Below are 25,569 nucleotides of genomic sequence, written 5' to 3'. Positions count from 1 at the left end.
TTTCTGGTCCTCTTCTGGGGTCACATCTCCCTCTACCTCCCTTGTATAAGGACACCTGTGATCACATTGAGGGCCCGCCTGGATATACCAGGATGATCTCCACAACTCAAGACCCTTAATCACATCTGCAAAGTCTGTTTTGCTGTATAAGGGAACATTCTCCGGTTCCAGCAGTTAGGACACTGATATGGGGTGGGGGGGGGGCATTAGTGAGCCTGCCACACAGGCTCATTGCAGGCCATTCTGAGAGATCCCCTCCTGGGTGCCCATGGCACCCACTGGCTTCCCCCAGGCAGTCACCCTGTGTCAGTCCCCCTCCCCCTGCCAACAGCCCAGGAGCTTTTGTGGGCTGTGCCTGGGGCTGCTACACATCTGGCCCTAGTGCCCAGCCTGAGACCATGGCAGCCAGAGTTCAGGGCTGTTTGGAAGAGGGGAACATGTTGGCCTGTCCCCACGGGTTGCCCCAGTGATCAGACCCTGTCCTGCCCCCGACAGGTTAGGCCTTTCAGAATGGTGTACAGCTCATTGCAGACATTCATTCAACAAACCCAATGCTGTTCAGGGTCTCCTGATCCCCACCATCACCCTGTGAGGGCCGGGGCCTGGCAGGAGCCCCATTTTGCAGATGAGTACAGTAAGGCCAGTGAGGCTAAGTCCTGCCTGGAGTAGAGGTGTTTTGGGAACTGGTCCAGGAGAGCAGAAGACCTTCGTTTTATAGACGAGAACTCTGAGGCACAAAAAGGGTAACTGCCTCCTCACCTGAGGACAAGGGTAAGGATGTGGAGGGGACATTTGAAGGCTCTGATTGGTCCTTGGCCTGGGCATTGGAGGTTGCCATGGGCGGGCACGTGACCTGGTGCCGAGCCATCCACGGATTCTGCGGGTGCTGCCAACCACCTCCCCCCGGGGACGCGGTTGCCATCCTAGAAGGTGGCATGGGCTTCCTACTGCCCCATGAACAGCCTCAGCCAGAGTGGCCTGCGTGCTGCAGATCCCGCCGCAGTGTGGGTCTCCATATTGTCCTCACAGCCAAGGCCATGGCCCTATGGGCCCTGCGTTTGTCTCAGCAGCTGTTTTCTATAGTCTGGTCTGTCTGCCGGCGTCGTGGCCTTCCCGTGGTCCCGCCTTGCTGTGAGCCATGCAGGAGCTGGGCTCGTCTCATGGCACACTCCCGAGGGCTCAGCCTGGCTTTCGAACTGTTGTAACTTGGCTGTGGCAGTGTTCCTCTGCTAGCCCCCTCTTCCCTCTTCCTCTCCCCTGCACCCCATCCTCCAGCCTTGCCTAAATGGTTTCTTCCTTCCAGAATGTTCTATCCTCCTCCTAACTTTCCATTTCCACCTCTTGAAATCACAGCCCCCCACCTGAGATCCCACTTAGATGCCTCCTCCTCTGTGAGCCTTTCATGCCCTGTCTGCCTGAATCCATGCCCTTTTAGAACAGATCTCCCGGCTTGGTACCAGCGGCATTGTGTCTCTCCTCCACCGGGCTGACCTCCCGGCAGATACCCCCACCCCCACCGACTCCTCTGCCCCTTGACCAGGCATGGGGCAGGTGTGGGAAAAGGTTGGAAGGTGAACTCCCAGGGGCTGATGAGCAGGGCATCCCTGTCTTTGCTTGAGGGAAGGGTGAAGGGTCAGGCAGAGCAGAGCTCTGACAGGAGACAGGCTCCTGGCTTGGTCCCCAGCGCATCTCTTCCCGAGCCCCTCGACTTCATCTGCAATGAAAATAGTACAGAGGTTGTGCAGGAGCTCCAGCTAGGAATTGAGCATCAGTTTCCCTGTCTGAGGAACGGGTATCAGCCCAGCAGGTTTCCAGCTTGGATCATCTTGGAGGACACGGTGCTAGAAGCAGACTGCCTGTTCTGGAAGCAGAAAAAGAGGCTGTCATGGTGACAAACGCAGCATATTGAAAAAAGCAGGAAGTGTCCTCTTCCCCAACCATTCAGTAGGGAGAACCTGTAGACCGGAGAGGGTAGGGGCTTGCCTGCGGTCACACAGCACAGTGGAGCCGGGGTGGCTTCAGTAACCTGCTGGGGTCTCACTTTGTCAGGGTGTTTCCCTTGTGGGGAGTGAGCAGTACCTGTGAGCAGAGCCTCCCAGCATCACCCCCACCCAAATCGGACAGGAAGCAGCCCGTGGCGAGGGGTGGGGGGGGTTGAGGGGAAGGGAGGGTGGGCTCTGCTGCATCTGCCCCTCCCTCCAGCACCTTCTCACAGGAGGTGGTTTGGGGTCTGGAGCTCCAGTGTAGGGTGACCAGCTGCCCTGGGTGTCTTGGGATGCGTGACCTTCAGTGCCCACACCAGGTGAGCTCGCTGCTTGCCCTGCCCGGAGCCCATCCCCTGCCCGGAGCCCATCCCCTGCCCAGGAGAGCCCCTGCCTGCGTAAGTGTGGCTTCTTCCTCCGTCCCAGCTTCTTCCTGTCCCTGCCCTTGGCCCAGCAGAGCCCAGGCTGGAATGCTCCTTTTGGAGGTATCTCTCCCAGCTATGCCTGCTGGCCGAGATTCCCGGCCTCCTCACGACATCCTGTGGGGGGACCCAAGGCCCAGCGAAAAACAACTCGCTGTGGGGCAGAGGCCTCGGACAAAGCCGGGACCACACAGAGAGCCAGCCCAAAGCTGGCTTTTCCCTCATGGGCCCTGCTGGGGGTTCATCATCGCCCCAGCACCAGAGAGAAGCCTGTGCCCCACACGTGCCTGGCCCTGCTCTCTGCAGGCCGTCCACAGCTGCAAGCATTGGGCGACTTGCTTGGGTGTCTGTGTTCCAGAAGATCCCTGCAGCTGGGTGGGGACGGGATTGGACACAGGAACGATAGGGGGAGGGGAGTGGAGAAGAAAGACAGGATTTCCCAGCCTTGGTGCCAGGCCGCCTGGCGCGTTGGCTGGAGTGACTCACTGGGCCCGGCCCCCTGGTGCTGCTGCTGGAGCCCGGAGTGTGACCTGGAGTGTGAACCGGATCGTGAACCTGTGGCCCAGCTCTCCCTCCTCATGTACTTTCCCTCCCCCACCCACTATGCTTTCCTCAGCACCCAGTACACCCAGGAGACCAGAGTGGACCCACGGTAGCCCAGAGATACACCTCGAGCTGGCTAGTGATAGCTGCGGGAGAAAAGGGGGGACATACATGGACAGAGCCAAAGCCACGCAGACAAGCAGGCAGTCACCAAACTCTGGGGCTCTCCCTTTCCAGGGCCTCCCTGGCATCTGGCCTGTCCCTGCCTGGGCCACGGCCTCAGCCCCTTTCCTCAGAACCCACCCCTCTGTCTCACCCGTCTTCCCCTCCTTGGCTACCCTGTGCCCTCAGTAGGAGCCCAAGCCTGGCATCCTGGCGCCCCAGCCCGGCAGAGCTGGTCCTGCCAGCTTTTCTCCCTCCCCCAACCCTGCTCTACACTGTGCTCTACACTCTACTCCCTCCACGCTCTCCTGCCTTCCCTCCACCTGGACTGAGTGGGTCCTGCTCGCCCGCCCCCTGCCGGTCTGGCCTGGTCTTCAAGCCCTGCTCTGGTTTGCTCTGGTTCCATCTGGAAGAGATACCGCTGTTCTTCCCATCCCTGTAAACCTGCCTACATCATGCCTTCCCCCTGGGAGTGCTGACTGCTGAATGTCTGGCTTAGTTCATGGTTTGTGTCATGTCTGTCTGTCCTTGCCTCCCCTGAGACAGCAGTGAGGCTCTGACCCTCCTTGTCAGCTCAGGGCCAGCCCAGAATGGCTGTCAGCACAGATCTGCACATTGGCATTGTCTGTGTCCCCTGAATTATGAGACGCAGCTGTGCAGCCTGCCCTTGACCATGCGGTGAAGGGGAGGGGGCCCTGTTGCTTGGAGTGGGGTGTAGTGGGAGGCCGAGGAGGGGAGATGGGGGGCTCTGGTGGCTGGGCTGTGGGTGTGGGGCATCCCTGGCTCCTTCGGCTGGCACTGGATGAAGTCCTCCATGCCGGGCCCGTGCTGCACGATGGGCACCTACACGATGGCATGTGGGGAATCCCAGCTCAGAGGGGGGTACACCCAGCAGGCCTTCCCAAGTTCTCCCTTTCATGTCCACAGCCGGCTTCTCACCAAGGAGAGTTGTCTCCCTCTCATGAAGCTCTAGATGCTGCCTTCTCTCCGTTTACACAGGAGTCTGTCATTTCAAGTCCTGTGGCCTGCTGTCTGGTTTTTCTGCTCTAGCCTCATACTTTGCTAGTGCATTCTCCATGTGGCAGCCAGTTGAGTCTCTAGTCCTTCACCTGCTCAGACCCTTCTCACTTCTCTGTCACCTCAGAAGGAGCCCGGTCCCTGGCTGGCATTGGGCACCAGTGCTAGGCTCCAGTGAGCCTCGCCTATGACCTCCTCCCTACCCGCCGCTGCCACTCTGGGTCAGCCCAGCTCCTTGCCCTGAGCACCAGGGATATCTCCTGGGATTCCTGGCTGCACCCCCTTCTCAGAGAGGAAACCCTAGAGGCGTGTGCCCAGGTTGGGGTATGGGGGTGCTACCCTCACCTTGTGGGACCCTCTTTTGGGTTAGAGCACTCCTGGTGTCAAAACCACAGCATTCTGGAAGGAGGAGGACGAGGCCTGCAGAAGGTCACACAGCCTGTATGTCCCAAGGCCAGGCCAGGATTGGGGCTCCCTCCCTGCTCTTCACCCTGCTCGGCCCACCGTGGGTAGCAGGCAGGACCCTCCAGATATGGAGTGTCTGGCTTGAAAGGGGCCCAGAACTGGCAGGATCGGGAGCACTCGATTCAGCCAGCCCTTCTTTCCAGTGCCATCATGCTGGCTGTTTGGTTGAACATTTTATGAAAGTGGAACAGCATGACTGCCGTGTGGAACAGCGCATAAACCACAGGCATCCAGCAGCGTGAGCACAGCCTGGCAGCCTCTACCCACCACCAGAAGCTGGATTCTCAGATCTCCAGAAGGCCCCTCGGGCCCTGGCAGTCAATGCTGCCAACGCCAGCCACCTTCCTGCCTTGTATTTACCACAAATGGGTTATGCCTGCTTTTCAGTTTTATGCAAATGGGGCAGCAGTATTCCTTCTCTTGACTGTCACCCCAGTAAGGCCCACCTGGGGCCCTGTGTGCGGCAGTAATTCGCTCATTTTTGTTGCCGGGTACTATTTTGCTGTGACACCGTCTTTATCCTGTCTTTTATTGGTGGACATTGGGTTTTTTTTCCCGATTTTCAGCTTTGACAAACACTCCCGTGGTAAATGTTCTTGTACATGTTTTCTGGTGAATATATGCATGCATTTCTTTTCTTTCTTTTTCTTCTTCTTTTCTTTTTTTTTTTTTTAAGATTTTATTTATTTGTTTGAGCTAGAGTGAGAGAGAGAGAAAGAGGGCATGAGCTGGGGCGGGGGTTGTGCAGTGGGAGAGGGAGAACCAGACTCCCCGCCAGACGGGGAGCCTGATGAGCCCCTCATCAGAGGGCTCAATCCCAGGACCCCGGGATCATGACCTGAGCTGAAAGCAGACGCTTAACCCAGGTGCCTCGTGTGCGTGCATTTCTGTTTGGTATATACTGAGGAGTAGAACTGCTAACTATGCATTTGTTCAGCTTTAATACATATGGTCAGATGGTTGGGCAAAGTGGTTTTACCAGTGTAGACCTTCCACCACCAGTGCTGAAGAGCTGTACACGAAGGAGGGCTTGTGTGCGTGTGGTTTTCACTGTAGCCATTCTGGTGAGGGTGGAGTGGTATCTTCTCGGCATTTTATTTTATTATTTTTTTAGGTAGGCTCCATGCCCTTATGGGGCTTGAACACATGACCCTGAGATCAAGTGTCCCGTGCTCTACCAGCTGAGCCCGCTAGGCACCCCTCTTGTGGTGGTTTTAACTCGCATTTCTTTGATGACTCGTGAAGTCGAGGGTTTTTTCTTCTTTTTTGGCCATATGGGCATGCTCTTTTTCTCATGTTTTCTTCAAGAAGCTTTATTGTTTATCCTTTTGGTTAGTTTTGAAATCTATGTGGAATTGTTTTTTGTGTAGAGTGGGAGGCAAGGGTTAAGATGAATCTTTTTCCACCTGGATAACCCAGTCGATGCAGCACCATTCATTGAGAAGACCATCCTTGGCCCAGAGCACTGTGTTGTCTCCTTTGCCATAAATCAAGTGTCCTACTTGTGGTCCTTTTTCTGGACTCTTTATTCTGTTCTGTTCTGTTCCATTGGTCCTTTGTCTCTGCTGTGCCCAGTACCACACTGTCTTTGTTATTAGAGCTGTGTGATGTGTCTTGTTAACTGCAGTGCGACTCCCTCCAATCCTCCTTTTTCCTCAACTGTCCCCTGCCCTCCAGGGCTCCGGGTCCCCGCCTCCCACCTCCCCCCACACCACTGTGAACTTCATAGTTTTCTTTAAATCAACTTCCTTTTTCCTTAATATTTCTTTCTTTCTTTTTTTTTTTTTTTAAAGATTTTACCCATTCATTTGACAGACAGAGATCACAAGTCGGCAGAGAGGCAGGCAGAGAGAGAGGAAGGGAAGCAGGCTCCCTGCTGAGCAGAGAGCCCTATGTGGGGCTCGACCCCAGGACCCTGAGACCATGACCGGAGCTGAAGGCAGAGGCTCAACCCACTGAGCCACCCAGGCGCACCAATTTCCTTAATATTTCTTAAAGGAAACTGTGTGTCTACTAAATGGAAAGTCATTATTACTATCCATAAGTCCAAAGCCACTGGTGATAAAGTAAAAACAGCAGAAAAAACCCTTCACTTTCCGCCAGGCGCTGGTGTCTGCTGAGGTCTTCTCCTCCTGTCAAGCAGGTGGACCAGGGCCTGTTAGATGGAACTGAGCTCACTCTCGGAGGGAGTCCTAGAGAGAGCCCCACAGGGGCAACAGAGCTTTCTTTCTGATGTCTTTACTGCCACATAAGAGTACATGCTCAGGTTTTAATCCGAGGTCCTGTCTTGGGAAGCCCCGGTGTGAGAGGGAGTCTGGAAGCTTGGGATCCAGCCAATGGGCTGCAGATTTTGGACACTTGTCTCGATGTTCTCATCTATAAAATGGGATGAGACTCTCTCTTGTCCTTCCCTGGCTGTGGTGACTGCATCATGCAGGGAAGGCTGCTTGCCGACAGCCCTGTCCTGTCCTGCCGCTGGCTCAGTGTGACCGGCAAGAGGAGCCCTTACCCCACCCGGTGCGCAGCTGGGCGGTCCACACCGCCTCCTGCTGGCCCAGGAACAGCAGACCAGGCTTCAGCCTCCTGGAGGCAGGTCTACACCATTTCCAAGGTGAGGACAGAGTCTTGCAGGGCAGGCCTGGGCCGATGCCATTTTCTTTCCCAGTCACCTGAGAAGCTACAATCAGGTAGGGCTGACAGAGAGCTGCTCAGAGGGATTCACGCCTTGCCTGAAGATGCACAGCACTGGGTGGTGCAGTCAGGATTGGAGCTCAGGTCCGACTGGCCTGTCCCAGACTGGTTGCTCTGAGCTCCCTGGTGAGGGCTCTCAGGCCCTTGGTCTGTGCCCACTTAACAGCCCCATGCTCGGTCCACGGGCCCCACCATGCCAGGCTGGGTCTGGGTGACCTTGCACTTTCTTGCCACTGAGACTTGGCTTGAGCTGTTCCCTCTGTCTGGAGTGTCCTTTGTCTCCTAAAGAATGGCCGGCTTCTGGGGCCTGGCCTCTGTGAAGGCCTCCTGGCATCGTTCTTGCCGGAATCTCTGAATGACGTGTTCCCTGCCGCCTTGTCTCTTTTGGCCACACTAGACCATGAAGTCCCTTGGGGACGGGGACCTTGAGTTGTTGTTGCCCTCCTGGCAGGGGTGTGAAAATGCAGTGGGGTACCCCTGATGCCAGCAATGGCCTCCCTTGGGAATACAGGGCATTCTGTGCAGCCGTGTCTCCTCTGATGCTCCCAGAGTCCCTGGCTCGTTAGCTCTTCCTTCCAGGCAAGGACCACACAGACCAGAGAGGTGATGGGGCCTGTCCAGGATCACACAGCATAAGAGGACATTGGGAGCTAAAGCCAGTGCTCTGTCAAGATCCGGAGAAGAGCTGGCTGCTGCAGTGGGAGCCAGGGTGGTGGCCGTGATGCCCCTGGGGACAGCAGGGGTGTGGAGACGGGCTGGCATGCAGCCAGCGGGAGTGGGTGGGAGGGGGGCAGGCCCTGCCTTCATGAGCCCTGAGGGCTGGTGTGGCTCCCACATGGAAAGCTAAAACCTTTGGTGGTCCCTGCCACTCTTCGAGCCACCCCCGCCCCCACCGCCCCCGCCACATAGAAGAGGTTTCTCCTTCACCTGTGTTGGCTCTTTCAGTATAAATTGACTTTATCTGCCCCCCATTGTTGGACCCTTGGGGGACACAGAGGAACTGGGTGCGCTGGGCTGGGGGGATGGACGAGTCCTGTGCAGGTGGAGGACGATGTGGGGGTGTCGCAGGGGTTCCAGGACTGTGGGGGGGAGAGGGGAGGGGAGCGGTCCTTGGGCTGAGCTGTGACAGGTGAACCGCCTGGAGCTCTTAGCGCTGTAGCTTGGCATGCAGAATGAATGGTAGGGGTGGGGTGAGCTGGGCAGGCACCGAGGGAACAGGACAGGCTGAAGGCAGTGGGGACGCTCGGGCTTTCCTGTTAATGCCGGCTTGCACACTGTATGAAGATGTCCAGAGACCAGAAGCGCCGTTCTCCCAGCTCAGGCCCAGAGAGAAGAGCCCCTGGGTTTGGGAGCCAACTCTCCTGACTCTTGGTTTGTCCACGGCCTTCAATGCTCATGTCTGCACAGGGAGAGGGCAAAGCTCAGAGGCTCTCGACTCTGACCTCGTGGGTTTGTTGACCCAGTGGGTGGAAAGGGAGATGACCTTGGGGCCCTCAGAAGGTGTGGGAGGACATGAGGACCCATGTGTGCAAAGGCTGGGGCCAGAAGAACCTGGCGTCGGTAGGCCAGCAGGAGCCTCACTGGCAGGGGTGCGGCTGGTGAGATGGCCGAGCTGGGGCAGACCTTCAGCCAGGCCTGGCCCCCGTTGTCCTGGCCTGGGCCCAGCCAAGCTTTCCTCTCTCCTCCCCCACCTCCTTTCTGTCCTCCCTGGGAGTGTTCACCATGGTGTGGTCTAGAAGGCCACCAGAACCCTTATTCTCTGGGAGCTTGACTATGTGACCTCGGGCAGCTTGCTCCCCAGCTCTGGGCCCTCTGGGCTCTGAACATGGAGTTGCTAGAGCTGATTTCTGGGATCCTGCTCTCAGCTTCCTTGATCTAATTCTTGTAGCTTTAATTGCTTCCTGAGCAGGCCCTTCCGGAAACTGATGCTAATAACTCTCCTGGTTGGCCGTTTGCCAGAAGCCCAGGGGTTGGCTCTCTCGAGGCTCCCCTCTTCTCTTTCCCTCAGGCCTCTAACACTGGGAGGCTGGGTGAGAGTGGGTCGGGTTCTGGGCCTTCCTGGCCGAGGGATGGCCTGAGGTCACACAGCAGTGGAGCAGGCTGGGTACAGATGTGGGGCAGAAGGTGAGGTTGCCGTGTGTCCTTGGCACTCGCCAGGCAGAGACCCCAAACCCTCTGATTTCCCTGCCGTCCATCTGGATCCCATACTGACCACCCATCTCACCTTCCACCCTTCCTACTTCTCCCTTCCCCGTCAGATCCCTCCCCTTTCCCTTCCCGTGAGGCTGGCTCAGTCAGGGTGTGTGGCGTTGGGCCTTTCTCTGTGCCGCAGGATCACTGGGCCAAGATGAAGGCACCAAAGGATGTGGGTTCAATTCCAGACTCTGCCATGGGACGCCGCCAAGGCTCCTCCCTTCACTTAGCCTCAGTTTTCTTTTCTGAAAAATGGGAACAATGAAAGACTTGGCCAGGACTGTTTGAAAATACTGCACACGGCCCTCTTGCCAGCTGGTGTGCCGGCAGGTGCCAGAGGAATGGAGCTTCTCTCTTGGTAGTGAAAGGTGGTTTATTTCCTCTTCTCAGTCTCCTCCCTCTGGCCTGCCAAGCAGCCTTCTCAGCCTCGGGCTAATCATCACACATCTTCCACTTAGTTAAAGCCATGTTGTTGTTCCTATTGTGGAGCTGAGGAAATGGGGGCTGAGAGGTTCAGTGACCTGTTCAAGGCCACACAGCAGGTGAGAGGTGCAGTTGGGACAGGTACCCACATCAGACTTGCTCTCAAACCTGTGTTCACCCCAGGAGCCAGCCTGCCTCACTTTGGTTTTCCTCATCGGGGCTGGGAAGCCAGGGCCTATGGCCCAGCGGGGTGGTAGTTTGCTGCCCTGGGCAGACCCCAGGACCAGCAGACCCAGGGGTGTGGAGCTCTGCCAGCAGCCCAGATGGAGTCTGAGATACGGGGGCTGTCGGTCTGACGTCTGGGCGTCTGAGCATCAGTCAGGGCCTCTCAGGAGCAGGCCGGCTGCTGTTCCCCAGCCTGTACCCTCCTCCCACGGCCTTGCCTGGCCACATCCAGCCCATGTCCCTTGTGTTGGGTTAGCACACGGCTGCCAGCCCAAGGGGGCTGCAGGGAGGCAGCTGACAGGAACAGCCTCCTTCTGTTCTGGGCTCTGTGCAGGGGCTGCATGTGCATGGGGAACCAACCAAGCCGACCCTGGTCTTGGGGCTCTGGTCTAATGGGCACCTGCGGTTCTGCTTCCTGGGACGGGAATCCATGGGAGGGGTGGAGGGAGATGAGGTAGCGTGGGATCGGTGCCCGTGGGTGCGGGGGCCCTCATTGGGGTGTGTGGGTTGGGGGACCCGAAGAGAGGTCCAGGCTGAGTATGGGGTCATGAGGCAGGGGAGGTGAGCAGAACACAGCTTGGTGCAGTGCCCCAGGACCAGAGGGAGAGGGAGGGCAGGGATGGGGGAGGGTCAACCAGGGCCGCTGCCTCTCTGGGCCCGGATGAGACTGTTCTGAGACTGTACGGGAGTGAGACTCGGTCAAGTCTGCGAAGTCATCAGGGAGAGTCTGGCGTAGGAGACTGGGAGGCTACAGAGTGAGGGATCTGGGCCTCGGGGGAGGTTAGGTCAGTAGGATTAAGGAGCCATGAGGAGATGTTTATTCCAGAAGCAGGGTGAAGGAGGCAGTGCTGGAGGGCCGGCGGGGGAATGAATGTGAGCGATGGCCACAGGGGGGCGCCCTCCCCACGGGGCAGAAACGGACCTTTAGATGAAGTGGGGAGGGTCTGGAGGCGGGGCGTTTGGAGGCAGTGGCCCTGCTCTCCTGTGCGTGCGAACGCAGCCAGGGAGCTGCTGGGTTAGCCAGGAGTCAGACTCTTCCCGAGGAGGTGTAGGAGGATTTGGGGACAAGGGAAGGAGCAGGCGGGTGCAGCCCTGGAGCCCCGAACACCTTGGGATTGAGCCCGTGGCCTATTGGCCTGGAGGCTGACGTTGCCTCCAGGCATCAGAAGTGAGAGCATTCAGGACAAGGTGTCTGGTCATTCGGTTCCTGTCCCTGCTGTGCTTGTAGCAGACGCGTCTGTCCCTGCCTCTGAGCCTCGGCTCCTGGCCTGAGCGACAGGGTGGAGGGTGCCCACTACCCAAGGCTCCCCTGACTCAATGGGCGCAGGTCCTCCCGTCTCCTCAGTAAGTGATGATCTTCTCACCCTCCTGTTGTCCCAGGTACCTCAGGAGCCACCCACGTGCCCGCCTCGCTCTCTGCTGCCTTGTGTCGCCCCCCCCTGCTGGGGCAGCAGCCACCATGTTCTCGTGTGTGAAGCCCTACGAGGACCAGAACTATTCTGCCCTGAAGCGGGCCTGTCTGCGGAGGAAGGTGCTCTTCGAGGACCCCAACTTCCCGGCCACCGATGACTCGCTGTACTATCAGGGCTCCCCGGGCCCCACGGTCAGGTGGAAGCGGCCCAAGGTCAGTGTCTGGCCACAGCTGGAGCTGAGGCGAATCGGCCCAGACCTGCCCAGTGTGCAGCGGATAGGCCGGTGGCTGGTCACCCCGAGGCTCTGGGGGGCTGGGAAAACGGAGAGCCCTCCTGCTGTGGGTTTTTGCCCGGACAGGGAGCCGGGCCATCGCCCTCATCCTGGGGCCGCCGCCACCTGGCCAGGACCTCGCCCTCTCTCTGGGCCTCAGCTTCCTCACAGGGCAAAAGGAGTGCCCTGGCACCCAAAATAAAACTCAGGGTGGTTTGGGGCTTAAAAACAAGGCAAATGTTTTACTCTAGTAAAGCAGAGAGTGACATTCGAGTGTAAGCGATTTGCAGATTGTTGTCGTCATGATTCTGAGACGGTCATTTGCCACAAATGAAAAGTATTTATGGTGATGGTTCATCGATACTGATAACAGCAGTAAGAAGTCACAGTACCCTCGAGGGTTGTTGGGAGCCTCCCGAGAGACGGCCTGTGAGCAGGCGTGGCACCGAGCCCGGTGCCCGGCACCGGCAGCAACACTATTACTGTCGAGAATGGTGAATCTGTGGCATCTGTCTGGCTGCTGCCCAGCCTTGGTCGCTGAGGCTAGAGAGTGTTGAACAGAACTGTTTGGCCTCATGACACAGTTTTGTCGACTTTCACCCCAATCCCTGCATGTGAGCGTGGGTGCCCCCGGGACCTGGGTGAGGGGGCGGCTGCTGGCACTGAGTTGGTTACACAGGAGGGACGTTGGTGCAGGGAGCTGTGCTGTGCTCCCTGCCCCATAGTTAGAGGAGGCATCTCGGGGTCGGAGGGGGAGGCACCGTGTGGAAAATATGGGAGACTTGAAACTCTCAGGCTTTTTTGGGACATGGCGGGAACATCAGGGAAGAGGGAGTCTGAGTCCTGTGGTTGGTGGGGCTGGTGTGTCCTGGGGCAGCCGGAGCCTGGGAGGGTGGTTTGGGGCCAGGGGTGGGGGGCACAAGGCTTTCAGCAGGGTGTGACGGGGCAGGTTTGTGTTTTATGAAGTTCCCTCCGACCTCCTACACATTTTGGGAAAATGGGATTCAGGTTTCGTGTTCCTCTCCTAGTCTGTGATCTCAAGTCCCTTCCAGCTCAAAAAGCCTGTGTATTTTCTTGGGCTGGGGTGTTTGAGAGGTAGAGGAACTGAGGCCAGTGGGGGAGGGCGCATGCCCTGACTGCCCAGGAAGCCGGTAACTGAGCCGGGACGGGACCCAGGAGTCCTGCCTGCCCTGGCCCTCTGCCTGACACCTTGGTTCTCTGGAACTCCCAGGAGCCTCCTGGCCTGGCCATAAGATTCCTGCCTCCCAGCCTCCTGGCCTGGCCATAAGATTCCTGCCCCCCTACCCCTACCCCTTCCTCTCTGTCCTTTGTCTGGTGGGTGGGGAAGGAGGCTAGCCTCAAAGGGCCTTTGTGAGGTCTTAGGGGTGTGTGTGTGGGGGAGACACTTGAGCTCTCTGCCTTCCTCTCACTCCACCCCTTTGCTGCCCTTGTCCTGCCCTCTGGCCAGCACGGAGACATTTTAGATCCGTGATTCTGGAAGGAGGCTGGCGAGGCATGGCTGGGGAAGGTTAGGCTCAGTGTGGTGAGAGGAGGAGATGCCAGCCTGCCTGGGCTCAGCATCCCCCTGCTGTGTGATCCTGGTGCAGTCGCCTGCCCTCTCTGGGCTCCTTTTCCTGCCAGAGGAGGAGCAGAGCCTCCCTGCCCTGCCTGTGGAGGCTGGTGACAGAGGGCTTGTGGTGGTTGGTGTTGACAGGGAGATATCTGAGTGCACCCCAGGGCTGGTGGTAGGGGATGGGTTCTGGCTTTGGGAGGCGGAGTTCACGGCCAGGGACAGTTGGGGGGGGTGGGATGAGGAGGTGAGACGGGGTGGACCAGGGTGTGATGGTGGTTGTATAAGCAGCACCTGCTAGGTGGTGTGGGGCTTATCCTGTGGTCAGGCGGTCAGGACGGCTGGTTGGTGGAGCAGGAAGTCAGGCCCGGCTTGCCCCAGGCGGATGAGGCGAGGTCAGTCCAGTGGGGTGACCATTAATTCCCAGCTTCTTGGTCCTTGGCCAGTGAGTTGGAACTTTGTCCTAAGGCAGCTGTGTTTCTGTGGAGTCTTACTTCCTGCGGCCTGTGACCTGACTTTATAAATAGAGTGAAAGGCTCTTTCTGGATAGCCCCTGGGAAGGCCTTCCTCACTCCCACCCCACTTTCCCCCCTTCTCTTTAAGTTGCTCAGTGTCATGGTTTCTTTCTTCTTGAGGATCTCAGTCAGGCTCTCTCCCTGCTTGCCGGTTGGACTTCACTTTGCATTCTTCCAAAATGGAATGTGAAGGCTCGTTTTTGAGTTAGATGAACTTGGCTCCACCTCCCAGGAGGGGCATGGCAGGTGCGACCTTGAATAAGTCACTTCCCCTCCCTTGGCCTCAGTTGCTTCATCTCTAAATGGGGAGACTAACTCCTGCCGATCGTGGTTTCTGGGGGTTGAGATGACTCGTATCTGTGGTGTTACACCTGGGAGCCGGAGGCCCCGGGTCCCTCTCTTGCCCACCTGCTCTCTGCCATCCCTGGTTGGGGACGGAGAGCTGGCCCTGCCTGGAAAGACCCATCTCCTGTGGACTCTATGGGTGGAGCCAGGCCTCATCCACCTCATTCCCCACCCAGGGCACCTGCCTTGGGCCCACACCCTCGTCCTTCCTCTGGGTTCACTGTTTCTTTGTTCCTTCCAGTTTGATAAAGGCCTGCTGGCCTCCCCCACAGGCCTGGCCGGGGAGATAAGAGAAGGAGACTGTCCTCGAGGCCTGTGACTCAGGGGGAAGCCTGAGGGTGTGGACGTGTGAGGGCCTTCCTCCTCTCTCAGGCCCAGGTCCTTTGTGGGGGTCCCTTTTCATCTCTGTGGGAAGCGAGTACCCCCTGCCTCATCCAGCACTCTGCCTCTCCTCTTGTCTGGAAATAAGTTTGCAGGTCCTTTGGTGGAATCAAGAAGGGAGCAAGTAGGGGTTCTACAAACAGATGGCAGTTTTAGAGCCCCCCCCCAGAATCATCCCCCTAGTGGCCTGGTGGTCCCCAGCCCCCAGTCCTGGGCTCACATTCATCACACCAGCACCTGGAGAAGACCCCACTCCTTGGCTGTGCTGGAATATAGGCCCCTTTATGCCACGGAACAGATAGTTTCACTGGGGCCGGCCATCTGGGCCTCAGCCCTGCCCGGGAATGATCCCCTTCTGGGCACCTGCTCAGAATGCCTTGCAGGACTGGATTGCTGGGGGCGGAGTGGGAGTGTGGGATGGCCGCTCCTCCTGAGAACCTGCCCTTTTTGCCCCGTCCCAGGCAGACGGACTGCTTTCTTCTTGGGCCTTACTGTCCCGGGTCATGGGGTCGGCTCCTGCCAGATCCTAGATTGCAGGAGGGTGGGAGACGAGGGCCGAATATGCCTGGGTCCGCTGTCTCGGGGCGTGCCTGTTTGTACACCGGGCCTGCACACCCGAAAATCTTGTTGTGCCCTGGAGGCAGACAGTTCTGGGCTATGCCCCGTGTCCGGTGGAACTGGTCTGACGGGCTGAGGGGCCGAGAGGTGAGAGGTGACTGCTGATGTAGAAGGCCGTGCCCCAGAGAGAGGTCTGTGGAGCATTAGAGCTGTCACCTCCCAACCCTGGGAGATGACTTGGTCCAGGGCTCCCTGAAGATGCCTGTTGGGCCCAATCCTGCGTGCCACTCTGCCCTCCCTTGTTCCGGGGGAGCCTTCCTGCAGCCCCAGCAGAACCTGCCAGGCCCTGCTCTTGACGCTGGTATAGTGGGCGGAGTTGGGCCTGGGCCCTGTCCCGGAGCTTGCAGGCTGGTGCGGGTGGGGGTGACCCCGAGTGTGAACAGTGATAGAAGGGACCACACGTGGCCAGGAGCCCAGGGAGCATGGTGTCAGAGGTGGCATGTGTCTCGGTACAGTGACTGGATCCCATCTTGGGGGGAATTTGGAGTCCCCGTTTCTTTCTGGAGACCTCCCTACCCACTGTCCCTCTCCTTGCCTGCTCTGTTGGTGTCACTGCCTCCAGGCAGCCTCCTCTGATCTCTCTCTGGCTTCCTGCTGTCATGGCTGCTGGCTCACGTGGAGGGTCATAGTCAGGCTTTTCCTCCTCCGGGGATGGGCCTTCAGGCTGGGAACTTCCCTGACTAGCTCTGTGGGCTGTGCCTACACAATAGCCCAGGAGCGATGGAAGGATAAACACAGGTCTTGAGATCCTGGCCCTCGGGGGAGGGGAGGGTCTGGGTTGCCTCTGACCCCTTGGTCTCACTGCTGTATAGTGGGAAGCCCCAAGCTGGGCTGGGGACAGGTGCGGGATTGTGGGGGAGTCAGGGTGGCTTTTTGTCGTAAGTCCTAGCCCCCCGGAGGCCGTGGTGCTGACTGCATGAATTTGAATCTCACTTCATCTCTTCCTCTGTGGCGCTGGGCAAATGACTTCACCTCCCTGTGCCTTGGTTTCCTCATTTGTGAAGCAGGGAGGCCAGTGGTACCTGCCTCACAGGGTGGTGTGGCACAATGCTGGGCACAGAGCCGGTGCCCACTCCTCGGGAGCTGTTCGTGTGATTGTCCATGCGGGGTATCCCCAGGTGGCTACTGGACTCGGGGGTGGGTCCAGGTACCACCGACCTCAACTCACTCTAGCAAGTCTTGTGCCTGCGGGTGGTAGGAAGACGCCCCAGACCCCTACCCCCTCTCGGCTCCCTGCCTGGCTGGAGGTACCCCGCTTCACCATGGAGGCTCAGGGCAGCACTGAGCCTGGGAGCCAAGACTCCTGACTCCTATGCTCAGTCTCTCTTCAGGGGCCAGAGAAGAGTCTGGAGCCAGAGCCCCTTTCTGGGTGCCAGGGCCAGGCTGGGATGGTTGGCCCTGCCCCAGGGGTCAGCCGGAGATCCCTGCTCAGTAGGGAGGAGACCTCGTCAGGGAGCCCAGCCCACCTGTGTTGTGTCCCATTGGCCCATTTACTGCCATGTGACCTTGGCTGTCACTGGCTCCTGGGCCTCGGCATCCTCCTCTTTGGACCACCGGCCAGTCATGTCTCTCCAGCGCCTTGGCCTGGAGGATATGAAGGGGAGGGGTATGAAGGGGAGGGGTATGGTGGCCATGTGGTACCTCCAGGTACGAAGCAGCACCCCCAGTTCCCACCCTGCCCCCCTTCCAGGGAGGTGGGTGCTAAGTCACGGCTCTCCCTGGCTCAGGGCGCTGGTCTGCCTGTGGGCCAGGCCGTGGAGAGAAGATAAGAAGGGTTGTGGGGAGGGAGGCCGTCTTCTTCCTGCCTTGCTTCCTGATAGCAGCCCGCTCTGCAAGTTTCCAGCCTCACTGGGTTCTCATGACCTGGGGCAGAATCACTCCGACCCGCGCATGCCACAGTCTGTATTATGGGGAAATCACCATAAGGCTTGGCTCTGGGTCACACTGAAATCCCATCTGGAGCTGTTCATGCCCTCAGGGGGGTTAAGGCCTTCAATCTGGCCCCCCAAAACACTGGTTTTCCCAGGCAGAGGTGGCAAGAGGAGTCCCATACGCCTTATTGAGAACCCCTAGCCCTTTTCCCCTTATCCCTGTAGAATGCCCGGCTTCTGGGATTTGTGGCATCCCCACAGCCCTACAGGGGTATGCCTGCTTTGCACAGGTGAGGAAATGGAGGCTGAGAGAGGCTGAGGCACCGGCCTGAAGTTTCACAGTCAGCAAATGTGTCTTCCTGACTGCTGCCTTCTACTGGCTGCCTGTGATAGGACCTCAGTAGCTCTTTGTGATGGAGCCAGGCCCAGCTATGTGTGGGGCATATTGTTCAACCTCTCTGGGCCTCGGTTTGCTCATCTGTACTGTGGGCATAGTGCCCACGTCTCAGGATCATGGTGAGGATGGGTCATGGCGCCAGCAGGATGACTGGTGCATGGAAGGCCTGTCTCAGTGTTTACCACCTCCACCTTGGGGCGCATTCCCTCCCTCCCTCTCAGCTCTGTGGAGTAAAGATGCTTCAGGACACAGGTAGGCACCTGCATGCCCCAAGCAGACACCTGGACTGGGAAAGGGGAAGGGCACTGCCTTCCTGCCCAGCCCTGTCTCTGCCTGGCCCACTGGACCCACACTGGCCACACAAAAGACCCTCAGGAGCTCTGCTCGGCATTGCTTGCTGTGTGTCCTTGACAAGTCACTGCCCTTCTCTGAACATTCATTCCTTGGCCATAAACTGGAATAACAACCCCACACTCCTCCATGGGGTTGAGCGTGCAGTGAGACAGCCTGAGGGTGTGCTGGCCTGGGACCTGGCGTGGTCAGCTCCCTGCTTCTCCCCTGCCCTTGCCACTCATTCGTTCTCTGTGAGTTTGCTGTTTGTTTCTGCCTGGGGCCCTCACCCTCTGTGTGAATGGGGGCCCCTGAGGGTGGGCTGGGGTGGGCACTGCCAGGCTGCTGCTGCTGGGGGAGGATGGGAATTGACCCTTTGCTGGCTGGGGAAGAGCACAGAGGGCAGGCAGAAGGGGGTGCCCCGGAGCCAGTCCCCCAAGCCCTTCCACAGCATCTGTTCACCCTTGAACCTCTGGCCCTGAAGGGCAGACTTCTTCATCCAGGGGAAGGGAGAAGGGCTTTCTGGGCAGCACCTGGGGGGAGCTGGATTCGGAGAAACTGACCAGCCACACTGGGGCCCCCGGTCTGCAAGGGGAGGCGGGCCAGTCTCCACGCTGGCAGTGAGGTCCGCTCTTATCTTCTCCGCAGGACATCTGTGAGGACCCCCGCCTCTTTGTGGACGGCATCAGCTCCCACGACCTGCACCAGGGCCAAGTGGGCAACTGCTGGTTTGTGGCAGCCTGCTCGTCGCTGGCCTCCCGGGAGTCGCTGTGGCAGAAGGTGAGGCCTGGGGTGGGGCCCTCGCTGCTGGCCTGGGGAGGTGCACCCTGAACTGGCAGGTGTGATGTTATGAATGCCTGTGCCGGTGTGGGGAGGGGTGACACCAGGGCTCCCAGCTCTGGCTGAGCAGCAGAATCGCTTTCCCCTCACCTGCCAGCTTAGGTTCTCTAGGGCCGGGTGCTGGGAATCTGTGTGGCTCCCACAGGCATCCTGATGTGTCCCCACCTCAATGTTGGGGGCCCACAGTGTCCCTGGAGCCCCCTGGCAGAACTGGCGCCTGAGAAATGTGGAAGCTGTCTGAATCGGGTGCAGTGTGAAGCCACCACTAGCTGGGGCTCAGGAGGCCCCCTGCCAGAACCTGCTGTATAGACTTAGCCAGTCAGTCCTCGTCCTTATCTTGGCCTCCGTTTTCTCCCTTGTTCAGCGGGTGTGGTCCAGCTTGTTTTGTTTCATGATTCCTGGTTCCAAGTGCTGATGTTCTGGACCAGCGCCAAGGACTCATGATGGAAAGAGCAGTCTCTGGTCTTGACACTTTGCCCTCTTGTGGCGACACTCGGAAGTGCAGCCCTTTAATCCCACAGGGAGAGCTCCCTTTCTGGGGAGGCTGGGAGGCTTGGGTAAAGGCTGGACTGCTGGTCTGTATAGAGTCCATCAGGACTGCATGCGGGTTCCTGTGCTAGCAGATACCAGTCATTGCCCCCTGCTCCTCCCTGCCTTTCCTGCCCTTCCTATAAGGAGTCAGCAGGAGGTCTTACAAGCTCTGGGCATCTCAGCCTGATGGCTTAGGTTAAAGCCCTTGCCTCACCATTTGGTAGCTTTATAATTAGTTCTGTTTACTCACACGAAAAACCAGGATATGAGGGTAGCTCCCTCTTGGAGTTTGTTAGGGCAAAACAGGAAACTGTTCTCAAAGGGCCTATGCAATACGGTGCTCAACGAGTGTGGGCTGCGTTACCTGTGTTTTGGTAATTAACATTCATAGAACATGATGGGTATTCTCAGGCAAGCAGGGGGCATCCGCCAGCTGTCAGAGGGAACTGTGCCCTTAGCCGGAGCTGGAACTGTGTTAGGTGCCCTACTGTCATGCCTTCTGAACGGGGGTGTGACCTTTCAAAGCCACCCCAGGGTATGTATCCCTGGGGTCTGGCTCCTGATGGTCCGGGGGGGACCCAGGTGCTGGAGAGCCCTCAGCAAAGGTCACTGCTGCAGCCTGTAGATGGGGGTGATTGTAGATATCCAGGCTGGAAGGGCCTCAGAGAGCCACATGTGGGATCATGTCACTCATGAGCCTCAAAGACCAGAGAGGGCTGGGGCCCAGTGCTGTTCTCTGGATGTAGGGCTGTCCTCTCCGCCCCTGTCTCCAGGCTCCAAGCCCCTTCTCTGAGCCCAGAACAAGGTCTCCCTGCCTCTGAGCCCATCCGCAGCTACGTCTGGGGCTGATGGTGGCACTTAGGAATCCTGTAGGGCTGGCCCTAGACTTACCACCCTGTCCTATAATCCCCTGTTTACCTGTGGTCTCCCTTCTTGAGGTGAGCTCCCCATGGGCAAAGCGGGCCCAGCTATATCTTCCAAATGAGCCCAGCAGGGTCCTGGCCCAGAGAAGGCTCAAGAAAGTTCTGAGAACAGAGTCCCTCCCAAAATTGTTGGATGGAGCTGTAAGCCACCAGTAGCACCACGGCTGGCCCTCCTACCCTACGCCTCCTGGGGCCTTCAGTGGGGCCAGAGCCTGGCCCACCGTGTGCCCTCCTGGGAAACAGGCTCTCTGGTCATTCGTAGGGAGGAGCCTCCACCTCCTGTGTGTCTTGTCCTGGGTCTGGCCCGTGGCAGTGAATGGAGGAAGGGAGCCAGGATCCTCAGGCAGGAGGACTGTCATTGAAGCTGTAGCCCGTCTGTGTTTATTTGTTGCTGGGCGGGAACTTCTGCCTGCAGGGGGTCAGGGCACCTGGCCTGGCTGGTCTGGAGTCTTCAAGGACTGGGAGGCAATCTCCAGGAGCTCCAGTCCCTAGGAGGCTAGAGGGAACAAGGTGTTCTCAGCTAATTGCACTCCGCCTGCTGGTGCTGCTGTGGTGATAGCTCCTGGGTCCTGGAAGGAGGTGGGGGGCCCTGGGGAGCTTATTACTGTGCCTTACCTCCCCTCCTGTCCCTGCTGACTGGGCCCTGTTTGTTGTCACCCCTCACTTTTGGGCCTGTTGCCCTGCAGGGCCTCCCCTGCTCCACCCACTCTGTTTTCTCCATGGAGCAGGGGTGCCCAGCCACCCCCTCTCCCCCCACCCACTTCACTCTGGGGATGCTGAACTTCAGGACACTGGTGTACCATGCCCGCAATATGTAGTGCCCCCTCCGCCAGGAAGCCACCCCTTTACCTCTAGTTCTTTTTTTTTTTTTTTTTTTTTTAATATTTAATTTATTTTTTATTATTTTTTTTTATTTCCAGCATAACAGTATTCATTATTTTTGCACCACACCCCGTGCTCCATGCAATCCGTGCCCTCTATAATACCCACCACCTGGTACCCCAACCTCCCACCCCCCGTCCCTTCAAAACCCTCAGATTGTTTTTCAGAGTCCATAGTCTCTCATGGTTCACCTCCCCTTCCAATTTCCCCCAACTCCCTTCTCCACTCTAAGTCCCCAGGTCCTCCATGCTATTTGTTATGCTCCACAAATAAGTGAAACCATATGATAATTGACTCTCTCTGCTTGACTTATTTCACTCAGCATAATCTCTTCCAGTCCCGTCCATGTTGCTACAAAAGTTGGGTATTCATCCTTTCTGATGGAGGCATAATACTCTATCCCCAGGGGTACAGGTCTGTGAATCACCAGGTTTACACACTTCATAGCACTCACCAAAGCACATACCCTCCCCAATGTCCATAATCCCACCCCCTTCTCCCAAACCCCCTCCCCCCAGCAACCCTCAGTTTGTTTTGTGAGATTAAAAGTCACTTATGGTTTGTCTCCCTCCCAATCCCATCTTGTTTCCTTTATTCTTCTCCTACCCACTTAAGCCCCCATGTTTCATCACCACTTCCTCATATCAAGGAGATCATATGATAGTTGTCTTTCTCTGCTTGACTTATTTCGCTAAGCATGATACGCTCTAGTTCCATCCATGTTGTCGCAAATGGCAAGATTTCATTTCTTTTGATGGCTGCATAGTATTCCATTGTGTATATATACCACATCTTCTTGATCCATTCATCTGTTGATGGACATCTAGGTTCTTTCCATAGTTTGGCTATTGTGGACATTGCTGCTATAAACATTTGGGTGCACGTGCCCCTTTGGATCACTACGTTTGTATCCTTAGGGTAAATACCCAATCGGCAAAGAAGAAGTCAAATTATCACTCTTCGCAGATGATATGATACTATATGTGGAAAACCCAAAAGACTCCACTCCAAAACTGCTAGAACTTATACAGGAATTCAGTAAAGTGTCAGGATATAAAATCAATGCACAGAAATCAGTTGCATTTCTCTACACCAACAGCAAGACAGAAGAAAGAGAAATTAAGGAGTCCATCCCATTTACAATTGCACCCAAAACCATAAGATACCTAGGAATAAACCTAACCAAAGAGACACAGAATCTATACTCAGAAAACTATAAAGTACTCATGAAAGATATTGAGGAAGACACAAAGAAATGGAAAAATGTTCCATGCTCCTGGATTGGAAGAATAAATATTGTGAAAATGTCTATGCTACCTAAAGCAATCTACACATTTAATGCAATTCCTATCAAAGTACCATCCATCTTTTTCAAAGAAATGGAACAAATAATGCTAAAATTTATATGGAACCAGAAAAGACCTCGAATAGCCAAAGGGATATTGAAAAAGAAAGCCAACGTTGGTGGCATCACAATTCCGGACTTCAAGCTCTATTACAAAGCTGTCGTCATCAAGACAGCATGGTACTGGCACAAAAACAGACACATAGATCAATGGAACAGAATAGAGAGCCCAGAAATAGACCCTCAACTCTATGGTCAACTAATCTTCGACAAAGCAGGAAAGAATGTCCAATGGCAAAAAGACAGCCTCTTCAATAAATGGTGCTGGGAAAATTGGACAGCCACATGCAGAAAAATGAAATTGGACCATTTCCTTACACCACACACAAAAATAGACTCAAAATGGATGAAGGACCTCAATGTGCGAAAGGAATCCATCAAAATCCTTGAGGAGAACACAGGCAGCAACCTCTTTGACCTCAACCGCAGCAACATCTTCCTAGGAACAACGCAAAAGGCAAGGGAAGCAAGGGCAAAAATGAACTATTGGGATTTCATCAAGATCAAAAGCTTTTGCACAGCAAAGGAAACGGTTAACAAAATCAAAAGACAACTGACAGAATGGGAGAAGATATTTGCAAATGACATATCAGATAAAGGACTAGTGTCCAGAATCTATAAAGAACTTAGCAAACTCAACACCCAAAGAACAAATAATCCAATCAAGAAATGGTTAGAGGACATGAACAGACATTTCTGCAAAGAAGACATCCAGATGGCCAACAGACACATGAAAAAGTGCTCCATATCACTCGGCATCAGGGAAATACAAATCAAAACCACAATGAGATATCACCTCACACCAGTCAGAATGGCTAAAATCAACAAGTCAGGAAATGACAGATGCTGGCGAGGATGCGGAGAAAGGGGAACCCTCCTACACTGTTGGTGGGAATGCAAGCTGGTGCAGCCACTCTGGAAAACAGCATGGAGGTTCCTCAAAATGTTGAAAATAGAACTGCCCTATGACCCAGCAATTGCACTATTGGGTATTTACCCTAAGGATACCTCTAGTTCTTGATGCAACCTGGGGCTGATGGGCACAGGATTTGAAACCAGCCAGACCTGGGTTGGATGCTTGGTTGGATGCCCTTGTGTGACACTGGGGAAGTCAGGTTCCTTCTCCTTGTCTTGGTGTAAACCTGACCTTTCTAGTCCCCAGGATAAATGGAGCCTGTGGTGGGAGAGGGCAAGCCTGTGGTATTTAGTGGCAGTATACCTGTGTTCAATCCCTCCCACCCACTCCTGGGTTCCCCACCTGTCCCTCTGTTCTAGTAGACACTTCTTGGCGGTGGACCTCTCCCTCTTGTGGGATCCCTGGTAGGGGCATTATGATCTGTCCATTCTCTGAGGGTGGGACAGTGGACTTCAGGTGACTGGGTTTTGTGGGCCAGGAATCAGGACGTGACAGTGGGCTGGAGCATTTGCCATCAGGCCTGGTTCATTCTGGGTGCTCACCTCCCCCAGAGCCTGGTGCAGGCCAAGGCGTGGGGGCAGGCCCGATCCCTGCTCTGAGCCTGGAGCCTCGGGCGCCCCCGGCCAGAGGAAGAAAGCCGAGCAGAAGTGAGTGCCTGGCTGTGAGAGGGAGGATTGGGGGGTGGCCGACATGTCCCCCCATAATCTGCGCAGCTCATGCCCATGAGCTACAGAGCAGGTCATTCAGCCCAGGTAATGGGGCACCCGATGTACCCCATGCCATTCCCAACACTGGGGATAGAGGATGTACACAGGGACTGCGTCTCTGTTCGGTACACAGTTTTGCAGTCACATAGGCAAGTTTGGAACCTGCTCTCCTCCTCTGCTCATTCCTACTCCAGGCTCTAGTGGGTCTCCCCAAGGTGTCCAGTGGCCAAGCAGAGAGCCGTGGGTGGCCCTGGCCCTGGCCCCACCTGCAGCCTTCTTCCCGCTTCCTCTCCTCCCTTTCCACTCTGGCCTCTCCGGCCTTGCCTTTTTGAGGCCCAAGCCCTGGACACCTTCCACCCTCAGCCTCCTCCTGCTGGTCGGCAGCTGGCCCAGGCTGAGCCCAGGCTCTCCCCAGGGTCATATAATCCCTGGGTCTCCCGGCATCCTGGAGGTCCAGAGATGAGGTGGGCATTGTCACTCCCCTTGGTGCGGCTTCCAGAACACACCCTCCACTTGGCAGCCTCTATAGGCTGATGCCCTTGGCTCTCCACACCCCCTGGCCCTGCCCACCTGTTGCCATTCCTTGTGGACCAGCTTCTACCTGGGCCCCAGGGGCTTGGAGCCTCTAGTCTCCCAGCCTTTTCTGCCCAGTGCTACTGTGTCCCAGGGATTACCACACCCATGTGGCTGACACCCTGCCCTCATCATCCTGGCCTCAGGTCCTGTTTGCAGCTTCATCATCCTTTACCATCAGCAGCCTCGGCCTCCTCTCTCCATGGTGGCCACAGCCCACGCCCCCATCTGCCTTTCCCGCAGAGGTTCTGCTGAAGGTCCAGTCTCCCTGGCCTCACCTTCCAGGCGTGTCCGTCATCCTGCACTTTAATACACACCTGCCCCTAAACCTCATTTTGGCTTCGGTCAGTGTTTGTGTACTCTCCCCATATGCACATCTTCGCCTCTGGCTGGCATTGGCCTTGGGCCCTATCACATTAGTTCTCTTCTCAGTGCCATTCATTCATTCAGTCATTTAACAAGCGTCTTCTGAGGGCCTCCTATGTGGCAAGCCCTGTTCTAGGTGCCGGCTTAACTCCACAGGAATTCCTCAGCCGTGTTGTTTCCCTCTCTTCTGCCCCTGAAGGTACAGAGTGAAAGGTTCTGGGAGGGTCAGACAGCTTGAGGTCTCGCATCCTCTTGAATGCCCTTGGGGGACTGCTCCCAGCGGCCTCCAGAACTGACCTCAGTTGAGATGTTTACAACAGGACCAGCTGCTGGGTGATCATGTGGCCAAGATCCCACTGACTGATTTAGCCTCCATCTAGCAGTTACTATGCTTGTGGTCCACTAGACCCTCCAGATCATTTTCAGTTGTTACACTTTGGCCTGTGCCTCTGTCCTCTTTTCTGTGTGTGGCGTGTCATGGCAGCTTCCCCTTTCCCCTCACCCCTTCCTCACATATTCCAGTTCTTCCATTTACTAGAATATACTAGCTGAGCCCCTGCTTCCGCCTCAGCCACTGTAGAACAGATGTCTGT

At 56.6% G+C, this 25,569-nt stretch overlaps 1 protein-coding gene across 4 annotated transcripts in view; it reads left to right on the top strand.

Annotated features, from left to right (window-relative positions):
• Positions 1-25,569, top strand: part of CAPN5 (calpain 5) — a 55,499-nt gene that overhangs the window by 4,977 nt on the left and 24,953 nt on the right. For all 4 annotated transcript variants that reach the window (XM_032357348.1, XM_032357349.1, XM_032357350.1 and 1 more), the window contains exons 2-3: positions 11,504-11,747; positions 18,482-18,613. In XM_032357348.1, coding sequence (XP_032213239.1) covers positions 11,583-11,747; positions 18,482-18,613 — 297 coding nt within the window. In that variant the 5' untranslated portion in view covers positions 11,504-11,582. The remainder of the gene's footprint in view (positions 1-11,503; positions 11,748-18,481; positions 18,614-25,569) is intronic.

Source organism: Mustela erminea, chromosome 9 (assembly GCF_009829155.1).
Source record: "Mustela erminea isolate mMusErm1 chromosome 9, mMusErm1.Pri, whole genome shotgun sequence".
In the NCBI taxonomy this organism is placed as follows: Eukaryota; Metazoa; Chordata; class Mammalia; order Carnivora; family Mustelidae; genus Mustela; species Mustela erminea.
This window is presented reverse-complemented; position numbering and strand designations above follow the sequence as displayed.